We start from the raw sequence: 23,080 nt of genomic DNA, 5'->3' as shown, positions 1-23,080 counted from the left end.
AGATTTACTGGGAGCTAGTGGCACACCCTCAATAACTGATAGCAGACATGGAATTGGAGACACTCATCCATGATGCAGTTTGAAGTTTAGGAACGTTTCCCACTTCAGACTGTTCACTGTTCTTTTTGTGCATCTTTTGCTGCCAGTTTATCTTCTAGTAACTGCAGATCTTTTTTGAAGCGCCATAGTTTTTTTCCTTTTAACTTGCTTTTATTCAAATATTACACTGCTTTCAGTGATTCAGTGCATGGACCTTATTTTCTATATTTGCCTTGCCTAAACCAGAAACAGGCCAGGTGCATGTATATATGTGCTGCAATATAACGGAGGGGGTGGATCTATGTTCTTTAAATTGAGGAGGTTCTGATTAAAGCTCCAGAGAAGGTAGACTTGCTCTCCGGAGGTGATTCTTAAGACCTGCCCTTTTTTGTTTCTCTATAAACCGTTGGACTAGACCACTCTAGTTATTGTTGGGATATTTTGACTTGAATTACCATACACTGTTTGACAGTTGGATTCTGTCATGAGAGCTCACACTTGACTATTTTACTTATGCCTCTTTTCAGGATTTGAAGCAAGAATCTGCCAGTATCCACCGCACAAATGTACTGATTTGCACCCCAGGACGGCTTTTACAACACATGGATGAAACCTCTTTTTTTCACACATCCGATCTTCAAATGTTGAGTAAGTGTACGATAAAGAACACATTGTGGTTGAAATAGAATTGTCTTATTTTTAATGCTGCTCGTTCTGGGATGGTCACTGTTTTGGTCTTTCTGTAACATATCAATATTACTAATCAGTAATTTAGTGAAAACCACTGAATGTGAAATGATAATGAACTTCACATTACTGTTCATAATCATGGTATTAGTGTCGTCCTATAGCTGTGATTTTGAGGGTTAACATTCACCGTGCAAATCTGAAACAGTCCTTCAGAGTACAAGTAGAATGACAAGACTTCAGGCTTTTATATTAACACAAGTTGTTTTCACAAATCTGTCTTTGTGGGCAAATGCAGCTCCTCTGCTGATGTATGCCTCCCATGCACTTTAATGCATCTTTTTATGTGTTTTGCGAGTCTGGTTGATCGATTTGCTGCGCTTGGAGTGTGTACGACCAGATATGTGGAGCTTAGCTTTCAGGTACGCTGCGGTGGTACTAGTGACTACTTTGTAGATGATAGATGCAGTCTTGAACAGTATCCTGGCTTGGAGTGGAAACCTTTGTAGTTTGCGTAGGATGGGGATAATTCGGTCACATTTTCCTGCTCTCGTAATAAGACGTGCTGCAGCATGGTGGACTGCTTTTAGGGGAGCCAAGTGAGCACCCCATTGATGTGCGAGACCACAGGGGTCTGCACTATGGCGCGGAAGTCTTGTGGCGGTATGAAGGGTCTTAATTTAAAAAAAAAAATGTATTATGTTTTTTTTTTTGTTGAAGGGTAGAGATTCTGAGCCCATCTATTTGAGCCTACTTGGCTATGTGTTTATGGAAGGACAGGCTGCTGCCAATGGTGAAGCCCAAGAATTTTGCAGAGTCTGGGAGTTGTGGATCAAATTCTTCTAGGTGCATATCATTGAGCCATTGTTGAACAAGTTGTTTTGTTAGCGGGCTGGCCGATGAAGACAAATTCAGTCTTGGATGTGTTTAGTTTGAGGTAGACAGTTGACATCCAGGACTGGATGATGTCTAGGTAATCACAGAGACAAATGATGTCCTGCATGCTATTTACTCTAAGTATCGTCTGCCTATTGGTGGATTGCGATATTGGGATGTTTGAGGAGGGTGCGGTGGTCGAGGGTGTCCTATGCTGTCGAGAGGTCAAGGAGGACGAGGAGGCATTAGTCGTCGTCATCCATGATTTGAAGAGCATCATCCACCTCCATGATGGTGGCCGTCTCAATGCTATACTTTGGGTGGAACCCTGACCGATTTAGGAGGTGGAGTTATTCAGTTCTGGCCAGTAGTTGTGTAGCCAATAAACCGGAGGTTTGTAATGGGCCTGCTGTAGTTGGCCAGCTCGTCTAGATGCAGGATTTGTTTTTTCAAATGGGTCGTGCGAGACTAGTCTTGAGGGTGTCCGGGAATTATCTTTCTGGGAGGGAGCCATTGAAGATGCTGAAGAGCGCATTAAGCGACCGGCCGTCAATTGTTTAATGATGTACGCTGAAATTATTGAAGTAAGAAGTAGGTTTGAGGGAGGCAATCATTTTTAGGAGATCTGGGGAAAAAGAGCAGAGAAATCGGTCCAGAGGGGCAGTGTGCGTGCCGAGGGACAGGGGATGCTAATGCTGTGAGAGGTTGATTCAGTGGTCTCTAGGATTTTGTCTATTTTTTTTCATTAAAAAAATGTGGTGATTCTGTCGCATTTTTCCTGAGTTGCCGGTACCTCTGAGTCGGGTGAGGGTTTGGTACAATGTTTTAGTACTGTAAAGAGGGCTTTGCTCCTGTTAGAGGCTGCCACAATGGGGGTAGAATAGTAAGCAGCTTTGGCCTCGGTAATCAGAATCCTTTGGTTTGTGCACAGAGATTTATGATTGGTGAGGTCTCCTGAGTTATGGTGTTTGTGCACCGTTTCTCTAGGGCTCTGATTGAGTGTTTGTTGGAGGCTAGCTCGGGGTGTACCATGTGGCGGATGGTTTGGTCTTAGCCCGGCTGGATTTTAGGGGAGGCATGAGTGTCCACCAGTTTCATAGAAGAGTTGCTGAATAATTCCAGGAGGCCCGAGGCATTTTCATGGTGGGGATGTCTGCAAGTTTGCTTCTAGCTCATTGACTGGGAAGGTTTCGAATGAACGGTGTTGAGTGAGGGGGCGTTAAGCCTGACCTTTGTAAGCCGTATTCTAGTGGATGACTGATAATGGGATGGCGGCGTGGTCAGATCAGTCAAATGGAACAGGGTCTGCATAGGTGATGCAAGGGGTGATGTGAAGACTGAGTCTAGGATGTTGTTGTGCATGTTGGCGAGCACAATTTGCTTAAGGTCCATTTAAGCGGTCTGTGCGAAAAGTGTCCCTGGAGTGTGGGTATCAGCCTGTGACTCGGGGGAGAAGGACATTATTTGAATGTGGTAATTTGGCAGAGGAGAGTAAGTTGTAGATGTCTGCAATGAAGGTGCTCCTGTGAAGTGGTCTGTAGATGAGGTGGAAGGTGATGGGTTCCTTGCGCCCACAACAAAAATCTGGTGTTTTTCAACATTAACTGATAAATAACAGCCGTTCATGAAATCTGTGTATATATTTGTAAGGCATAGTTACACTTTAGGAGTGCGTACAAGAACTGCATTGTCTGTGTAACTAAGCAATGGCATTGGGTTGCCATTTACCCGTGGACATCTATGGCAATAGCCTTTAACTCAGTCAAGCGCATTAGTGCCAAAATTAAACCATAATGGTGCCAAGATACAGCCTTTGTGGACCCCTCTTGAGATGAGACGTTGTGCATTCCCCCTTCCGTCCAGTACCACCATTGTTTCAGTAGCATTGTGCTTTAATTTAATAATTGGAGTTGTCATGTGTAAATTTTTAAGAATCTCCCACTATATCGGTATCTCCACCATGTCAAACTCCGAAGTGTGGTCCATAAATGCCAAGTATATGGGTGCTTTTTGGAGAAAATAATACTTGGTGACAATGCGATGCAAGTTTAGGTCTGTTCTTTTTTCCCAATGCCTGTTTTAAAACCTCCCTGCAAATCATCGGTATACTTTTGCAGTCAATCCAATTGAGGACTTTTTGATATGTCTCCCAAATATTTTACTGGTTGAGTCAAAAAGGGGACATTGCGTGGTAATATTTTGGTGAAGCTCCATCTCCTTTTTTCAAGATGGTCACTATCCCAGATTTGGACCAAGTTGGGGGGGTATTCTGGCAGTTTCCTCGATGGCATTGAAAACATGGCTAAGAATGGGTGCCAATTGTTCTTGGTTGGATTTAAAAAGATCAATAGGTACTGCATCTGGCCCTGCGTTTTTGAGGTTTGGTTGTAACTTAGCCTAATACTCCATTTACTGTGAACTCATGCCATTGATCTACTGTAGTGGTGATCTGTGAAATATATGACAGTGGCATGTTAACATCAGTCTCCATCGTTGATTCATAAACAATGGACATAAATGCTGAAGCCTGTCAGAGTAACCCCAGTAATTGACTGCAGGTGCTGGATGCTAGTGAGACCACTTGCTATAATGTGCCAGAATTTCACATTATCTTTGTTTACAGCCTCCTCAAGCCCGGCCAATTTGTCAAGAGACTACTTCTCCCTTGCCTGAGACCAAATTATTTTGTAGTTGTTCCTCCTGGTAACTATTTAATTGCGGATGTTTCCTTGTGATTTCAGAGCAATGTCTAAAGCCTATGTTGCTTTTCTACAGCCTTTTTCATACCATTTTGCAGTGTTGGCGACACCTAAAATAGAACTATTGGTTACTGTACTGTAAACATAGGACTTACAAATAAAAGAAAATAATTAAAAGCTTCCAAAATGTCTTGATCGATGGTGAAATAATCTGTGCACATCACTTTCATCTAATCCCTTATATATATGTTCACGTATTTTAACTTTATTTCCAACAACACTATTAAATTTATGCTTGTCGTTTTGAGTAGCACGTGACAAAATAGAATTTGTGGGAAAGGAAATACTGAAATCAAGATCGAAGGTGACTGTGAGGGGGTTGTGGTCGGTATCTGTTTCACAATAACCTCAAGATCATGAATTCAGGACCAGTCTTCACACCAGTCTATAAAATTAGTCAAATGTTGAACTTGATCCCAGACTCAAATAGGAAAATGTTCCGGGAGAATCAGAGATTGTCCTTTCATTCAGCAACAAACTTTAATCACCTTAAAGCAAAACAGCCCACCACTTAAGGAGCAAGTACACAGTTGTACATAAAGCACGTTTATTGTACAAAACCTCGGAGGAGCGGTTAGATGGTGTTGCAGGACCAAACTAACCCAAGTCTCAACAATATCACATCATCAGTTCATACATTTTTGCAACGGTTAAAGCACTCCCAAAATACTTTATTGCATTCCACCCCAAACATGGTTGGACACAACCCTCTTCAAAGACATCCCTTCTTTTCCCAATTTCAATTTTTTCATTGGTCAGGTTTATCTCAATAATTATATTCAGATTATATTCATACCACACCTCCTCTTATGATTTGTCCCTAGTAGGTCATGATGACAACACCTGCTTAAACATTGGAATTGAAAACATAATTCATTACTATTAACTGACCTAAGTCTTTTAAATCCTAATTATTGATTTGCACATTGCTCGTATGGACATTCCATGCAACATGAGGAGGCTGGGTGAATGATTTCCTTTAGTTAGTGATGCCATCTCATTTCCCAGGTCACCGTTACCTTGAAACTTTCCAATCTCCAAGGCTCCTGTTTTATCGCACGATTGAAAACTCCTAAATAGCTTTAGGCACTTAGCTTACTTACCCCGTGTTTTACTGCTGACCAGAATAAATAACAAAACTCTTTTGGCCACGCTCTTAAACAGCAGCATATTTTATCTAGCGAGACTTAGCAGACCATAAAACACCAGGCTTTTTCTGCAGCTGCTGATGGTAAAGGTTGAGATTACTCGCATACCTACCTTCTGTCTTCTGAAAAACCTGTTTAGAAGTAAAGTGTATTTTGCAAGAAAGCCCTAACCACCGAGTTCTGATTCATTGTGAATGGCCACTTATATTGAGATTCATGAATTCCACATGTATTTATATTAATGCGCATGCATGTTTTTACATTTGGAGGATTTAATACTTTATCTTTCTGTGCGCGTGCAAGCTAATGTGTATCAGTTCTGAAACAAAGTAGCACTCACGCTCAGTTTGCCACATGCCAAGTCATCAATATGGTGCACGCAACATGAATCCCTCGTAATTATAGAGACCCTCCTTGACCACTCTGACAAAGGCATAACGGTAAGTCAATCAATATCTTCCATTGAAGTGAATAATGCGTTTCTATTCTGCACAGGTACATCAGGATACAATGGAGTTTTAGACTCTGTTTGTGGATTGGGAGAAGAGACCGTTCAATTCTCAACTGACCCATTAGCCTCAGTCTTAGGCTTACCTTATTCCGCATTAGTCTGACCCCTAGTAGAGGGACATGTATGATATGTCATTTGTAACGCACCTGTACCCACGTTTTTCTAGGCACGACAAGACAAGGGAGGGAAGACCAAGGAAGGACAAGACAAACAATCTTACTTGGCCTTGTCATTCAGATCCTGCAAGTGCCCAATGCAAAGTGCAGGGGGGAGGGAGAGGGAGGAAGTGCAATCAGGGCAGCGTTGCTCTGAGTAAGTGCCGCCAGAGCAATGCGGCTCTAGGTAAGTGCAAGGAGCAGGGGACTGTAGAGGTTAGAGTTACGGCCCGAAGTCCGTGGTAAGCCCAGAGGCAGTGCAGGGGAGTGTGGTAATGTACTTGATGCATATCTGTGAGCTGGCATGGAACTCTGACAGCTTGTGGAATGTTTCGGTATGGGTCAGTGCCACAGTTCTATTATCAGTTGAGCCTGGGTGATGGGACCCAGTGGTTTCTCTATGCTTAACAGCTCAGTGTAACTTATAATAAAGTATGCCTAAATAAGCACAAGAAGTCTGAAGAAGGTGCTATTTAACATTGGCGACGAGTATTACTAAGAGCCCATGAAAACAAGAAGAACTCTTTGGAGGGGAGCAGCAGAAGGAGAGAGACCACTGCCCCCCCAGGAACCCAGAAGTAAGTTCCATTACCCATGGCGGAGAGGGTTAAGAAGAGACCGGGGTACTGAGAAATGAGAAGCAGCTATGCTTGCCCCAAAAAGACAATTAGAACCCCAGTAATGGCCTTATAAAGTTGAAGTATGAAACAGAAAGTAATTTAAGCAGAGCACACGGTGTTTGGAAGTAAAGAAACCCTATAGCGCCATAAGAAGTGTGCAGAGGGTCCCAGGGCCAATAAAGTGAAGTTAAAGGGACCCTGCGCGAAGATGAGGGGTTCAGAAGTATAAGAAGTGTAATTAAGGGGAAAGCTGAGGAGCACCATTACGCAAGGATTAAAACCCCATGTGTGAAGAGTTGGGCAGTGAGACGGAAGTTGCAGTTTAAATGCACACATTATGAAAGAAGAAGCTTTGTGAAGTTGCCCCAGCCATGCGGATTCCCAAATGAGAAGATGAAAGGGAAAGTGAATGGGAGCTAGGTGGTCAGTCAGTGAATTGAGGCCCCGACAGTTTGAGGCTATTGCGCAAGAGAGGACACCAACATGCAAAAGTATATTATGAATTTATAGCTAGCACAGTGCGCACTGTAAACACAGTGTGAAGTTGGTCTGTGAGAGATTTAACGGTCTTTCGGTGAGGAAGCTCTAGCTGAGCGCAGCACTATTGAGAAGTGAAATGAATTTTTGTTAGGTTAACACTGGCCAAAAATGTTTGTAGCTGCAGTGGAACAAGAATTGAATACCCCAGTGCATCTGTGCCAGTGTCATTTCGTCCACAAGAAGGTTACACATGACGAGTGTCATGTTTAAAAGGCACCAGGTGTGATGGCGGATTGCCTGCATAATGTGTGGCAAACTAAGTTGTGACATGACGGTTGGTAGCTGGAGCTTGTAGGTAATGATGACGTCACAAGCAGCTGCCGGGTACTGGCGATTGTTTGAAAGAGCTGACAGACTGGTGTTCTGAGAGAGAACATTTTTCAGTGAGCTCAACAGCGAAGGAACGGGGGTATTAGAGAAAAGAACACCGAGATGTTAGGAGAAGTGATTACGTCTGTGATTCCAATACAACAGAGGCCGGTGCAGTTAAGAGAGTAAAGTGAGCAGGAAGACTTTCGGGCTGGTGGAATGCATATATGTGTGTGCCATTCGGAGCGATCGGCACATGAAAGCACAGGAAGCAGGGGCGGACAGAGACTAGCTACTGTGTGCGGCACGCCCCAAATGGAAAAGCTGGGAAACGTCCGTCGGCGCCTTTGTAGTGTCAAGAGCTGGACTTTAAGAGAGGAACAAGCTGGTTGCCGGTGACGACAAAGGATCTGCCCGGCGGCGGATTGGGCAGTGTAAATGTACCCAAGCAATGGGAGCATGTATCCTTTAAAGAAGAAAAACGTTAATTGCACAGTTTGAGTATGAAAGGTCATAGCATGTGTGGAGTTTTATGTGTGATACAGAAGTTGTGCATAATGTTTTGAGGAATCACAGATTTTGGGACTTCCGTTGAGATATTTAATTTGCGGTTACTGTGATGAAGGTGGATATGGAAGTATGTGGTTGCCCTGAGTGACGTGATGTGAGAGTTTGTGTAAGTGGGCTAGTAATAACTTACATTGAGGCATTGCAGGTATTACGTTGCACAGCAACATGGACTTTTAGGACTTTATAGGTTGGTTGATTTACATTTGTGAGAATATGTAAATGCAAAATGTTTTAATTGTGAAATGTGCCGCCATTGTTGAAGTGTGCAAGAATAAGGGTATTAGAGTCCTAAAATAGATGAAGGTAGCGCCTTCAAGGGAGGGAGGTAGCGCCCACGAGTGACGGGTGAGTGCCTGCCACAAAGTGTACGGAGGTAGCGCCTCCGAGGGTTTGTGGGTGAGTGCCACAAAGCATAGGGAGCTAGTGACTCCGAGTGTGTATATGAGTGCCAAAAAGTTTAGGGAGGTAGCGACCCCTAGAGTGTATGTGAGTGCCACAAAGTATAGGGAGTTAGCGACTCAGAGTATGTGAGTGAGTGCCACAATGGGATTTTTCCAGATGTTTTAATGAGTTGCATCATCTCAAAAGATGCACCGTGTATTTCTCAGGAGTGAGTTTCTCCTTGTATGCATCGCTCATATTTCTATGGTGCCTTGCAAGGAGAACAGTGTTGGACTGTTGGACATCTCATGTTTGTTTGGTCATCGGAAAGGGAGGAGATGTGTTGTAATGTACTTGATGCAAATCTATGAGCTGGCATGGATCTCTGACAGCTTGTGGAATGTTTGGATATGGGTCAGTCCCAGAGTTCTGTTATAATCAGTTGAGCCTGTGTGATGGGACCCGGTGGTTTCTCTATGCTTAACAGCTCAGTGTAACTTACAATAAAGTATGTCTAAATAAGCACAAGAAGTCTTAAGAAGGTGCTATTTATCAGGGAGACTGATAATGGAGGAGCCTGGTACCCAGTGAGAGTGTGAGGGTAGCCAAGCAACCAGTCGGCGCCGCAGACCGGTAGGTCAGCAGGGGAGGGAGAGAGAAAGCAGAGGAGAAAAAGGTCTTGAGCTGCTTCCCGAACTTCAGGTGGTCCGGCTCAAATTTGAGAGGTGCAGGGAGGCCATTCCAAACGGAGGCACCTGCAGAGGAGAGAGCTCCCCCCCCCCCCCCACCCACCCTCTGCCTGGAGACACGTCGGACCCTCAGAGTTCAAGGTAGCTGAGCGAATGGCTCGGGAAAGAAGGTATATTGGAATAGAGAGTTGGATGTAGTGCAGGCCCCAGTCCCAGAAAGCCTTGTGGACGATTCAGAGGGTCTTGAACTTGATCCTTGCAGCCACCGGGAGCCAGTGGAGAGATTTCAGGGCTGGAGATACATGGTCCCTGGCTTGAGGCCAAGGATAAGTCTTGCAGTCCTGTTATGGATTAGTTTCAGGGGGCGAAGAGTAGAGGTAGTCAGATTGTGAAGGAGGCTGTTGCAGTGGTCCAGCCTGGTGAGAACCAGGGCTCTGGAAACCGTGCGCTTCTGGGGGAAAGTGAGCAACGATAGAACACCTCTGAGGAGGTGCAGCTCGAAGTGGGCCTTTTTGGCATGGTCCGTGATGTGATGTGAGGAGAGGATGGAGTGGCATATGATGCCAGTGTTTTTCTGCCTCACTAGAAGGTGAGGGTGGAGGACCCATGGAGTGCAGCCAGAGTGAGAGCGGGAAAGCAGGAGCAGGGGTCCAGATGAAAAGGATCTCCATCTTACTGCCATTAAGGCAAAGATTGTTAGAGGCGCACCAATCCTGAATCGCCGATAGCCAGTAAGGAATGAGTGGGGGAGGCGAGGAGGCTGAGGGAAGCCTGAAAGCGGGCAGAGTGTCCGCATAACACAAAGTTAGAAGAGAAGGAGATCAGGTTGGCCAAAGGGACCAGACTTTGAAGAGCAGGTGTGACAGGATCGTGCTTTAGGGGATACCACATGTGGAGAGGGATGTGTTGGAGAGAAAGGACCCGAGTTGGACCTTGGAGGGATGGTCCAGGAAGAAGGTCAGCCAGGCCATGGCCTGATCCATGATGCCTGATCTATGATGCCCAGGTTCACACAGAGTCTGTTGATCAGGGTAGTGTGATTGACTGTGTCGAAAGCAGAGGAACGGTCAAGTAGGATTAGGACAGAGGGAGAGCTGGAGTCTGGGTTAGAGAGCAGATCTTTGCGGGTGTTCAGGAGAGCAGTTTCTGTGCCTCGGTTATGTTATTTAAACTTGGTAAATGTTATTTAAACTTGGTAAAGCGCATGTACGCCCAGAGGCATCTTGGCGCTGTTGTGTTGCTGAGGAGAACTTACACCATAACAGAACTGGACAGTTAATACAGGATGGCTTTCAATAATCTGCAAACGGAAAGATGATCAGTGTGTCATGATTCCTGCCCCTCATGTCCCCAGCCCTCCAAGATGTCAGGCTGGAACCAGGCCACGATCACCTACATGGGCCTCTCCATCCCTCCAAAGACCCACTTGGAGTCAGACTTGGCGCTTGTGGCACCAGACTCGCTCACTCCCATAGGATAACATTGGGGATTGGACTTGTACTGCATTGATGGGGACAAGATGGATGCCCCCACATATTTCGGTTCCCAGAACTGCATGTGCGGTCTAGTCTTTTGGGTGTGGTTCAGCCCAGAGACACCTGGGATACCCAGAGACTAAGCCACACCCAGGCTGAGAAACATGCTTTGCGTTTTCTGCACCTGCAGCGTGACACTCACCGTGTTCGGATCGGTCTCCAGTAGGCCTGCATCTTTCTTCTGCACTCGGCTCCTGCAAGAACAAGAACACCGTTAGGAACAGCCTTACCTTGCGCTTCTGCCCATCATTCATCGCTCCTTCTGTTCTGCGGGCATCTTCGGCAGTGTCATTCCCATCCCGGCATGCCGCTTCCTAAGGAAAGGGGAAAAGAACAGAAAAAAGGCATTAGTAAGCATTCTGCAAATCTTTGCTTATTTTTAAATGCTGTACGAGCTTCAAACGCTTACCTGAATCCCAGCCGCTCTGGGGGAACTCTGTCTCTGGAACTTCTCATCCATCTGCAAGAGGGAAAAGACACTCCAGGTTAGCGTGGAAACATCTAGAGGCGCCGCATACGGCGCTTACTCACCGCATTTGTTCTTCATAACCGGCATGCACGCTGAAAACACTGCAGCACCTAAAAGACACAGAAAAAGAACTCTGTTCAAATACGAAAGGGGTGCATCGCGCTCTCCCTTACCTTCAGCGCTACTCATCTCAGCAGCACGCCGCCATCCCTGGACGCCGGCCATCATCTAAGGAAGGAAAGGAACGAAGTTGGAGAACTGTTCAAAATACTCATTATACTTACCTGTCAGACTCTTGCCAGTGAAGTAACTAGGCAGCAACGAGCCCGTATCAATCAATGCGCCCCTGCGCTGAAAGCAGGACAGAGAGCACACTATCCAAGAAAACAAGGTGAGCTGTGGATCAAATGGAAGGGTTGGACCCCGGGGAAGAAGGGGTTCAAGCACACAGAGACAATAGGGAGTTAAACTCTACCAATCCTGTGTTTCAGTCCCAGTCTCCAGGCGAATAGCCTCCAGGGAAGGGTTCGAGGTCGTAAGAGGTCAGAACAGGCTGAGTGACGTCCCCGTGAATACCAGGTGAGCGTTACAGAGTGGTACCCCGTAGGGCTAGAGGGAGATCATTCCAGGCTCTGGCGACCACCACAGAGCAGGCACGTCCCCCCTTACAGACAGACGATAACTAGGAACAGCAACAAGAAGAGCCGATTGAAATCTCAACAGGCGGGCCGGAACATAGAGAGCGAATTTGGCCTGCAGATACACTGCTCCCATGCCATAAAAGGCACAGTGCACAATACACCTGGATTTAAAAAAGAACCAATTGGCAAACAGGGAGCCAATAACGTTTCTTCAGCAGAGGTGATATGTGAGATCCGAAAGGAGGGCAGAGTATGGAACGAGCAGCCGCGTTCTGCAAAAGTTGAAGGCTGTTAATCAAATAGGGTGGTTGGGCAAGATGGAGAGAGTTGCAGTAGTCCAGAGTGACCAGCTCTGCATACTGCAACCACCTAGTCATCTAAGGCAAGGGAGGCAGAGATTCTAACCCCCAGGTTCCTGACCGATTGGACCGGCGTGGGGAGCGGGCCAATGCTAGTCGGCCAGAATTCCGAGGTCCAAAACAATTGGGGAGATGTAGTACCCACAACCAGGACCTCGGTCTTGCTGCCTTTTAAGCTTCAGCCAGTTTCTCATCATCCACAACCCCAGGTCCTCAAGACATTTCTTCAGCCGGGACGCTGTCAGATTGTGTGAGGTCAAGACGGACAAGAATCTGGGAGTCATCCGCATAGGAGTAATGGCGAAACCCATACTGATGGTCATGGAGGCAGCCAACGGATTCAGTGTGGAGGGTAAGCTGGGAAATGGGCAGTTTTCCAGGAGTTTGTCCAGGAAAGGGGTGATGGTAATCTGGCAATAGTGTGCCGGCCATGTAGGATCAGCCGAAGTTGTTTTCGGAGGGGGTGCACAAGGGAATGTTTGTGGAGAGAGGGGAAGATCCAGTGGCAAAAAGTGTGATTGCAGAAATTGCCCAAGGCTGGAGCGGGGTGGCAATGTGGTCCTTGATGGTTCTGGAGGAGGAGGGGCGCACCTGTTTGGATGACACTTTCATAGCGGTCGGGCGCAGCAACAGCCCACCTACTGTGCCGATGTTGTACCAAAGTCAAGCCCGGCTGTGTCTTGTCTGTGTCGCGTCCGGGCCGGATGGGCGGACTCTGTGTTGCCTGCTGGAGCTCGCCCCACCCGACACCATATTTCCCAACAATTTATTATCATGCTGGGACTTGAACTGCCAAAGCAGCTGGGGTAAGTCCCCACCTTCAATTGACACTACTTAACACACGGTCCCTCATGTCTCACACAGCCTTTGTCTTTGAGCTACTTTCTAAACACGATCCTGATATCCTATGCCTTACTGAAACTTGGCTTGGCTAGGACTCAGCATTCACACTTACTACAGCATTTATACATCTAGAGAGAATAGCCCGGCATCCTGCTGGAGGGGTTGCAGTAATTGCTAAATCGCAGCTGACTCTTACACAAATTCCCATCCCCATTCCATTAAAATGGAAGCCCTTTTGGTAGGTGTTGAGGGTGGGGATAAGTTGTAATTACACCTTCTCATAGTATATCGACCCCCTGGCTCGCACACAGTGTTCTGTGATACGTTTCCAGAGATTGTTTGACAGCACTTCAATTGAAGTATCCTAATATTTTAGTTGTGGGTGTTTTTAACGTCCGATTTAACCCTCCTCTGGCCAGCGGTCCAGCCCACTTCCATGATTCTATGGCAGACCTAAACCAGCTGGTAGTGGGGCCCACCCACAAGTTAGGCAGCATTCTCAAGCTCATCTTTTCGGCTGAACATCTTCAAAGTGCCCCCCCCCCCCCCCGCCCCTTAGCCCAGTGATTTGGTCCAATCACGGTCTTCTTTCATGCTGCATGGTGACCCCGAATGTCTGGCCCCACGGCCATAGTGGAATGGGCAGCGGGTGAATCGAATGGCACTGGCCACTCTAACGGCTGATAAATGCAATCTGTTGCCTGTACCGGACTTGTCTACTTTGACGCTGGCGCTTCTCGAAGTGGCAGACACTGTTGTTCCACTCAACCTTAAAATCCCTCAGCTCCTTGGTTTTCGGCAGAGCTGAAAAAAGCTTGCCTCGAGGTAAGGCAGGCGGAACGGATATGGCGACAAAGCTACGATATACAGGAAAAGGTTTGGTTCCAGAAGATGGGCCGCAATTATCGTAACTCAATCAAAGCTGCTAAACCGTCTTTCTTCGTCAGGAAAGTTAAGATGGCTCTTAGTCAGTCAAAAGGGCTTTTCTTGGTGGTCAAGTCATTTAGCTCTACTAGTACCTTTGCACCCAAAATGCCTTCCTCGCAGGCTTTGACAGATTCCCTGGTCAAATGTTTTATTACTAAGTTGATTGGTATTCGAGACCTCAGTCAGAGCAACTGCTTGGAGAGGCCACCTATGGAAAGAGTCAATTTTAGACCTTCCCACTCCTGGTCGGAATTTCCCATCTTTTCGTCAGAGGACGTGCTAAAAGCAATTACGAAATTGAAATCGCCAGCTCTTTCTGACCCTATGGCAGTGGCAGTATTGCAGGAAATTCTTCAGAGTTATCACTCCGGTGACTGCCACGGTCAATAGTTCTTTTCAGCAGGGAATTATCCCAGCTGAATTGAAACACGCTATCGTCCTTCCTCTTTTGAAGAAACCTTTGCTGGACCCCGCGGACTTGGCTAATTACCGCCCTATTTCACTGCTTGCTTTTTTCATGAAAGTATTAGAATCCCTGGTGCCCCCCCTTCTTTCTGCCTACCTTGAACATGCCAACGGTCGTGATCCATTCCAGTCTGGGTTCCAACCAAGACTGGGAACGGAGAGTGTCCTGGTGTCAGCTGTAGACAATCTGCCGATGTTGCAGATTGGGGTGGAGTGGGTGTACTGATACTTCTTGATCGGTCTGCGGCATTTGATACAGTTAACCACTCCATTTAGCTGTCCCGCCTGGCCACAGCAGTGCTCTCAGGAACCGTCCTGACCTGGTTCTCCTCTTTTCTGCCGGGATGTGGTCAGTAACTTTCCCTTCCTCCTCTTCTCTCTCTCTCTCTCTCTCTCTCTCTCTCATATACTCTATCCTGTGGTGTCCCTCAAGGCTCCGCCTTGTCCCCTATGTTATTCAATCTTCACGTTCAGTCGCTTGTTGCTCTCATCCGCTCCCGCAGCTTCAGATGCTACGCATATGCGGACGACACCCAGATCTTGGTACGGTTAGATCTTGACCAATCTGATTTGTTGTCAAGACTGCGCGAGCAGCTGTCGGCCCGTGAAGAATTGGATGCACAGCAACTGGCTTAAACTGAACGGGGATAAAACGGAGGTTATGTTGGTGGGTTCTTCTTCTGGGACTTCTCTGTGGACAAGCGTTCTGGCCGTCGGCTCTGGGTAATCTTCCATCTCCGGTCACATCGGTCAAAAACGTAGGAGTTGTGCTGTCATCTACACTATCGATGGCTGGACAAGTTAGCTCGGTCTGTAAGGCGGGCTTCTACCTACTGAAACTTTGCAAGATCATGCCTTTTCTTCCAGAGAACCTGTGTCCTCAGGTGGTGGATTTGTTAATCTCTAGCCGCATTGACTACTGTAATGCTCATTACCTGGCGTAACCTGAGGGCCTGATTCAGCAGCTTCAGCGATTGCAGAATATGGCGGCCAGAGTGGCAACAGGATCGCCATATGGTTCCCACATTAGTCCAGTGATTCAGGCGCTACACTGGCTCCCAGTAGCGAAGAGAGTTACGTTTAAGGCCTTGTGCCTTGTACATCGGGCGTATTATGTGCTGGGGGCTGAAGTTCTCCAAGGCAAATTCAGGCCATACATCCTCAGTAGGTCCTTAAGGTCCAAAGTGGAAAATCTGGTTACTATCCTGAAATTCTGGTTACTATCCTGAAATTCTGCGGAACCCACATGGGAGGCTGGGCTTTCTCGGTCGCGGCAGGTACCTTATGGAATGAGTTTCCTACCGGCATGCGGAAATTAACAAACCACCTGCAGGTCCGGCATCTGCCAAAAACCCTGCTTTTCTCGACTCATAGTGATCTGGCTTGGTTTTGCATCCATTGCCACTGTGCCCTTGTGGTGGATGTGTGCTCTATAAATACCTGTAACATAACAGATATGGCTTATCCATAGTCCTAGTCCGGTGTTGTCGGAGCGAAGGAGGAAAAAGGAAGAGGAAAGGGAGAGGCAACCAAAGGGGGCCTGAGGGAAAGGGAAAGGGAGAGGAAGATGAAGGTGAGGACAGGATGTCCTGAGTTTTAGTGGTGAAGTGAGAGGCCAGAGCTGTACAGAGGGCCTATGAGGGAACAGGAGAGGTGGGGACTGCAGTAGGATTGGGCAGCTCCTTGCAGATTTTAATGAGTTTGGCCGTGTTTGAGGTCGCAGAGACATGGGCTTGGATATGGACCCTTTTCTTGGGGAGGACAGAGTCTGTATTGCCTTTAGAGCAGGAGGCAGGCCAGTTTATCAGAGGATGCACCCAAAGTCCTCCACATCCTCTCAACCACTCTGCACTTGGGTTTCAGGGCACAGAGGTCGGAGTTCTTCCCCAAAAACTTGTAGGTGCCTGGTTCACTATCCTGCCAGGGCTTCTCACAAAAGTTCACAAGTGCCTGGTTTACTATCCTGATTCCATCAACTGGTCGATGCCTTCATTTTTTGTTAATGCACAGCTTATGACATAACAGGTATAAACGTATCATAATACTACAAAAACCACAAGGTACCAGCTCTGGGTAATTCTGCTCGCTATGCGTGATCAGCGGTCGAGAATATAGGACAATGTTTGAATAGTGCCATGGACTTTAGCAGCCCCAGGTACCGAAAAGGTTTACCCAAAACCTTGACATCATGAGTTGTATTGGGTATCCTGGAGGTGGCGCTGGTCCCGTTACAATATAAATGGGGCTGTTAGCCCAGTAACTTCCTCGCAGAAAGACAGCACACAAGATATTTATTCTAGAAGTGCCTTTATTGTTCAGGGTGTCCTTGGCGTGGACACGTGTTTCAGTCTATTGGGAATTGAATTGGGATTTGAACCACACATTTTAATTTGTGTCCCATATTCAACATGCACTGTTAGTGAATGGTAGACACACACAAAAGCCAAGTTATGAAAAAGACATGGTTTAGGTTGAAACACTGCCTCAACAATAAAGGCGGTTACTGGGCTAAAAGCCCCATTTTTAGTGTAACGGGACCAGCGCCACCTCCGGGATTCCCAATAACAACGCATGAATACATCAATTTACAGTCACTAAAATAACTTTAAGACTCCAACATTTTTATAGAGCTATACAATTCAGAATGTATTAATTTATACAAATAGCATATCATATTGCCACTTAACTAAATCTTTTTGCCCTTTGGTACTTTAGAATATTTGATAAGTTGCCAAAAATGTGCAAAATACAGTACAATCTCGGAACGACTGTCACAAAGTGGAGCCTGACAGTTTTTTTAGTGACTGTATGTTGATGTATTGATAAGCTGTAATTTTGAAAAACAGGAGGCGGGGGTAGCTTGTGGTTTTTGTAGTATTATGGTTTACTATCCTATACGCAAACAGATGAACCCTTAGATGGAGGATGACAGAACATACATATGTTTTTTATAAATAATCACAAATGATTCAATCTTTCTACTTCAATACAAGAAAGTTTTAATAATATTTCATATCTAAAAAGCACCCAAAGGTGTGCAGCATATTTAAAACAAAATCCATAAATTACACTCAATTAGATCCACACAATCATTTAAGCCTACAGACCATTCATTTCACTTTCTCACACTAACATTCATACATATACTTTGTAACCACAATAATTAGATCACAATCCACGATTTTGTTCAATGTTAATTCCTCTCCATACAATGTTCACATATAGGTAACCGCCCGTCTGTAATTAGGCAGTAAGTCGACATGTGTTTCAGGTTGTATTTTAGACTTTACTCAGTCCACTATGTACGCCAACCATCTTCAGGACATATAACGGGAACAAAAGTAACATCCCTTTTCGATCTAGTAGGGTGGATCGAATTGCTTCCAAAAACACAGGCGGAGAATCCCAGAAGGAAATCCCACCGACCCGTTTTCTGAACAATATTTTTTACGCGTGCAGACCGTGCCTTCAGTACACCAGGCACGTGCCTAGTCACCAATTTGTCCCGCACACCTAATTGTTGCATCTTGCCAAGATTGCAACTTTTTTCCCAAATGTTTCCTAGTTTCCAGGACACACCGGGCTCCCCGGAGTCGATCACCCTCAAAGAAATGTACGGGGCGTTTACTTTTACAAGGAGGCGTGACGCGGCGACACACAACTAAACAGAATACATTTCTGTGAGGGTGATCGACTCCGGGGATCCCGGTGTGTCCTGGAAACTAGGAAACATTTGGGAAAACAGTTGCTATCTTGGCAAGAGACAACAATTAGGTGTGCGGGACAAATTGGTGACTAGGCACGTGTCTGGTGTACTGAAGGCACGGTCTGCACACGTAAAAAATATTGTTTTGAAGACGGGTCGGTGGGATTTCCTTCTGGGATTCTACGCCTGTGTTTTTGGAAGCAATTTGATCCACCCTACTAGATCGAAAAGGGATGTTACTTTTGTTCCTGTTATATGTCCTCAAGATGGTTGGCGTACATAGTGGACTGAGTAAAGTCTAAAATACAACCTGAAACACGTGTCGACTTACTGCCTAATTACAGTAGGGCAGTTACCTATATGTGAACTTTGTATGGAGAGGAATTAACATTGAACAAAATATTGGATTGTGATCGAATTATTGTGGTTATGTATGAATGTTAGTGTGAGAAAGTGAAATGAATGGTTTGTAGGCTTAAATGATTGTGTGGATCTAATTAAGTGTAATTTATGGATTTTGTTTTAAATATGCTGCACACCTTTGGGTCCTTCTTAGATATGAAATATTATTAAAACTTTTTTGTATTGAAGTAAAAAGATTGCTCTGTGTTGTCTTGCTTCCAAGGCAAGCACGTTGCCCCTGAGCTATCCTCCCAAGACTCATGGTGGATGGGTGCAGTGTAAATGAGCATGTGAATGGGGTGCTTGTGTTAAATACCTAGATTACTTACCTGTAATCTTAATCACTCCTAGTCCTACTCTTTCTGCTCCCACCTGTGAAGCTAAGAACCTCAGGGTCATCTTCGACTCCACACACTCCTTTTCTCATTACATCTGACGTCCCTAAAAAGTCAAACTATTAACTGCACCTCCTCAGAGGTACCCTTCCTTTCCTCTCCTTTTCCCCAGAAGCTTACCGTCTCTAGAGCTCTGGTTTCTCTAGACTAGACTACTGTTGCAGCCTTTTTATAAATCTGCCTTCTTCTCTCCACCCTCTGCAACTCATCCAGTACAGGACTGTGAGACTTGTCCTTGGCCTCAAGCCCTTGGACTGTATCTCTCCAGCCCTGAAATCTCTTCATTGGCTCCCTGTGGCTGCAAGGGCTAAATTCACGAACCTCTGCATTGTCCACAAGGCTTTCTGGGGCCGGGGTCCAAAATACCTTCAACTCTCCCTCCGTTAATACCTTCCCACTTGAGCCCTTCGTTCCTCCACTTCCAACTCCCTCAGGGTCAGTTGCTTCTCCAAGCAAAGAGTTGGGGGTAGATCTTTTTCTGCTGCCTCCCTCTGGAACAGCCTCCCTGCCACTTTGAAACTTGAGGAGAACCATCTCTGGTTCCGGACGGACCTCGAGACCTTTGCTTTTCCTCTCCCCTGCTGATAGGTCTGCTTCAGCTGCATGCTCTTGGCTACCCTCTGATTTTGGGCCCACCCAGCCACATTTAGTCTGTATCTGTAGCCCTACACTTACCTGCACTTATCAGACAACCCTTGTCTGCACTTGCACCCTGCTGGCTGCACTACCAGTTATTATTTGTATACCATGCTCAGCACTTTCTACATCTCCCCTCTCCCTTTTCCTCTTCCCCTTTCCCTCTCCCATGCACTTGCACGTTCTAAATCTCACTGGGCCTAGTAAGATCGTTGTTTTGACCTCCCTTGTCTCGTTGCGCTCTGAAAAACGCGTATGAGCGCGTTGCAAATAAAATATCAATGAAGCACCTTGCCTCATACGTAAGTACTGGGACAAGGAAGAGGGACATGGAGATAATGCTGGACCAAGGAACTGAGTTTGGGGTTGGAGTTGGAGGACGTGTCGGGAGAATGGGGCAGGTGGGGGATGGCCAGGTGGGGGGATGCACTATGACATAACTGGCAATCATGATAAAGCATGCTAGTTATGTGCTATTAGTGACCAGACTCGCATTTTGTTACAGCTAGTCTAGTTATTTCTTAATGTGGCATGACATTTCTACACGGCATCTGTGACCAAGGAAGCATGACCAGTGTTATTAACTATCTAGACTGGCATTTGGGTTCAGCCAGTCCAGCCATTTCTAACTGCGTCATGGCATAATTTCCTGGGCATCTATAATGAAGTAATCATAGTGTTATTACGTGTCTAGACTAGCATTTTGCTGCAGCTAGATTAGCCATTTCATACTGTGACTTGACATTTTGTACTGGGCATCTCTGATAATGCAATCATAAGTGTAATTACCTGGCTAGACTGGCCTTTGGTTGCAGACAGTCTTTACTGTGGAATTGGATATTTTTCTGGGCAGCTATGAGAAAGTTAGCATGATAAGTAATGTGGTTAGATTGGCATTTTGGTGTTGCCAGTGTAGGTATTCACCAAGACTACAGCAAACATGATATGTCTCGTTCCATGCCTTGCCTGCATTGTACAGCCAGTTTTGACATGCTTTCCTATAGTGGCATTGCATTTTTAATAAGAAAGCGGCAATATAGCTCAGCGGGTTGAGTGCTTGCTGCTGTGATCTGTAGGTCGCAGGTTCAAATCCTGGCAAGACCAACTCGGTTGGGATCATAATTGTATGTAAATATGAGCTATGCACAGCGCTTTGGCGAAAGAGCTATATAAATAACAAATCCTTAGCATTAAAGTATTAATGCTTCTGTTTGCTGAAAGTGACTTATATCTGTTGGATCTTCGAATACTGTATTATCGCAGCAACTGGCAATGTAGACAATCTACTTTTCATATAATGACAATACCCAACATGCAGTTATAATTCAGATAATATGGAAGTAGCTGGCCATATAATGCTGAAGTGGCATATATGTGGCAGTGCCTTGGCATATTTATTTGTATGTTTATAGTTTATTAAAAACTTTAACACACTTCATAACTCTTAGTTCATTCCGAATGGCAAATTACTTCAAACACAACAATCTAAAACAAACATTACAGACATTAATTCATTCAACACAGTACAATATAATATCATATATAGTTTATATCAGTGCCCCTCCCTTTCTAACTCACAAGATTACATTTTCCACTTATCTGAAAAATGACTTCCTTGGCTACTTCATTATGGCGGACTAATTGAGAAAAACATTTCCCCCCAACGTTTTGTGTATCGCTATTAAAATATTCACTAAAGCAATTCTCATTGAGATAGTGTATCCATACAAGAATCTAGCCCACATCGCTCCACTGTTTAAATCCTCCAATCTCGTTATGAACTTTCCCAAACACGTTTTCCTTGGCCCTAGTGTTGCGCAACAGCCAATCGGTGAATGTTCTAGCATTTGATTCTCCCGGCTTTTTACAGAGTCGACAATTTTCTTCTTGCCAAGGGAGCCTTCTTATGGGACCCTAACTTTGTGGGGAACCTATTAAGTTCAGACGAAAGCGCATATAAATGTAACAATATTTCGGCCCTGGGAATCTCGTCACAGATGACTGCATCTCCTTGTATGTCCTCAGGTGTGTGGTTAGCTCCCTTTTGTAGTTTATACAATGACATACTCTGTATATCTTTCCCAATTTTACAGTTTTAATTTTGCTGTAGATCTTCACCGGACTTTCCATCAATGTAAGTTTGTCTGAGTCCATTTCAGTAAAAATCGTGTCACAGCACTCCCCAAAATTGCTCAATTCTTTTGTCATAGTTATTGCTTAATGATCTTTACAAACGTTCAAATAGCAAACTCGATGGTGGAGCCAGTATTGCCAAGGCCTATGTTATGGTATTGGGTTTGACCCTATTATATCATGACCTCATCCATGACATATGAAAGCAGCACCCTTGTTAAAATGTGGTTGGTATCTAAAATATTCTTGTCTGCGTATTTGATATTTTAAAATATTTGCATTTTTACTTTTTTACTCCCGCAAGCCTCTTTCAGTAATGTCACCAAGGTTAAAGAGGAACTGATGCCATCGGTGCCAAAAGTCAAGTGACATCACTTCCTGTAATATCACTTCAGCTAACTCTGCCATTTTGGTGAATCGATGTTCCTGGACCTGGTCGTCCTGCTGAAAATGGCATAGCAGCTAATTTGTATGGATTGTGTGTAACAGTTTATTTAATTGCACAGTGATGAATGAACATTTAAATGAACATTTCATAGGCCACTCATCAATGATTTTTATTTCAGTTCTCGATGAAGCTGATAGGATCCTGGATATGGGCTTTTCTGATACTATGAATGCCATTATAGAAAACTTGCCTAAGAAACGTCAAACGTTGCTCTTCTCTGCCACGCAAACAAAATCTGTCAAGGACCTGGCTCGCCTCAGCCTGAAAGACCCAGAATATGTCTGGGTTCATGATAAAGCAAAGTTCAGGTGAACATTTCTTTCCTTTTTATGAAAATGTAAAATGATAATTTACAGTTTTACACTCCATCAAATGCCTGGCTGATCCTCCAAAGTGCCAGAATGGATCATTTGACTTTGCAAGTAAGTGTTGTAGAAATGAACAACCTATTGAATTGGTTTCCGACGAAAAACGCTACAAAAACATGCTCGCCCAAAAGGTGTGTACCAGTTGTTTTGATTTCTAGGGCATAGATTTGCTTTTCCTTTGCATTGTTCATAGCCTTTGCAAGATATTCAATTGATGGAACTCATTTGTTCAGTCTGTGTGACGTACCATTAAAAAGAGCAAGACTCATTTATATACAGATGTACTGTTTGGTAGCTGAGCCATTGTACCTAGTCGCTATTATGCTACGCCATGTTATTTTATTCTGTTCATTTGCACAGAATTGTAAGCAGATTTGCACTACAAAAGTTCCATCTAATTGTGCAAAGTAACATATGGTTGGGTGATAGCAAAGTGAGTGCAGTGAGTGTAACATAACAAGATTTACAT

At 45.1% G+C, this 23,080-nt stretch overlaps 1 protein-coding gene across 1 annotated transcript in view; it reads left to right on the top strand.

The window, feature by feature from the left end:
* Positions 1-23,080, top strand: part of DDX10 (DEAD-box helicase 10) — a 1,554,249-nt gene that overhangs the window by 98,889 nt on the left and 1,432,280 nt on the right. The window contains exons 5-6 of the mRNA XM_069640199.1: positions 567-687; positions 22,362-22,551. Coding sequence (XP_069496300.1) covers positions 567-687; positions 22,362-22,551 — 311 coding nt within the window. The remainder of the gene's footprint in view (positions 1-566; positions 688-22,361; positions 22,552-23,080) is intronic.

This window comes from Ambystoma mexicanum, chromosome 7q, assembly GCF_040938575.1.
Source record: "Ambystoma mexicanum isolate Mex_15411 chromosome 7q, UKY_AmexF1_1, whole genome shotgun sequence".
NCBI lineage: Eukaryota > Metazoa > Chordata > Amphibia > Caudata > Ambystomatidae > Ambystoma > Ambystoma mexicanum.
This window is presented reverse-complemented; position numbering and strand designations above follow the sequence as displayed.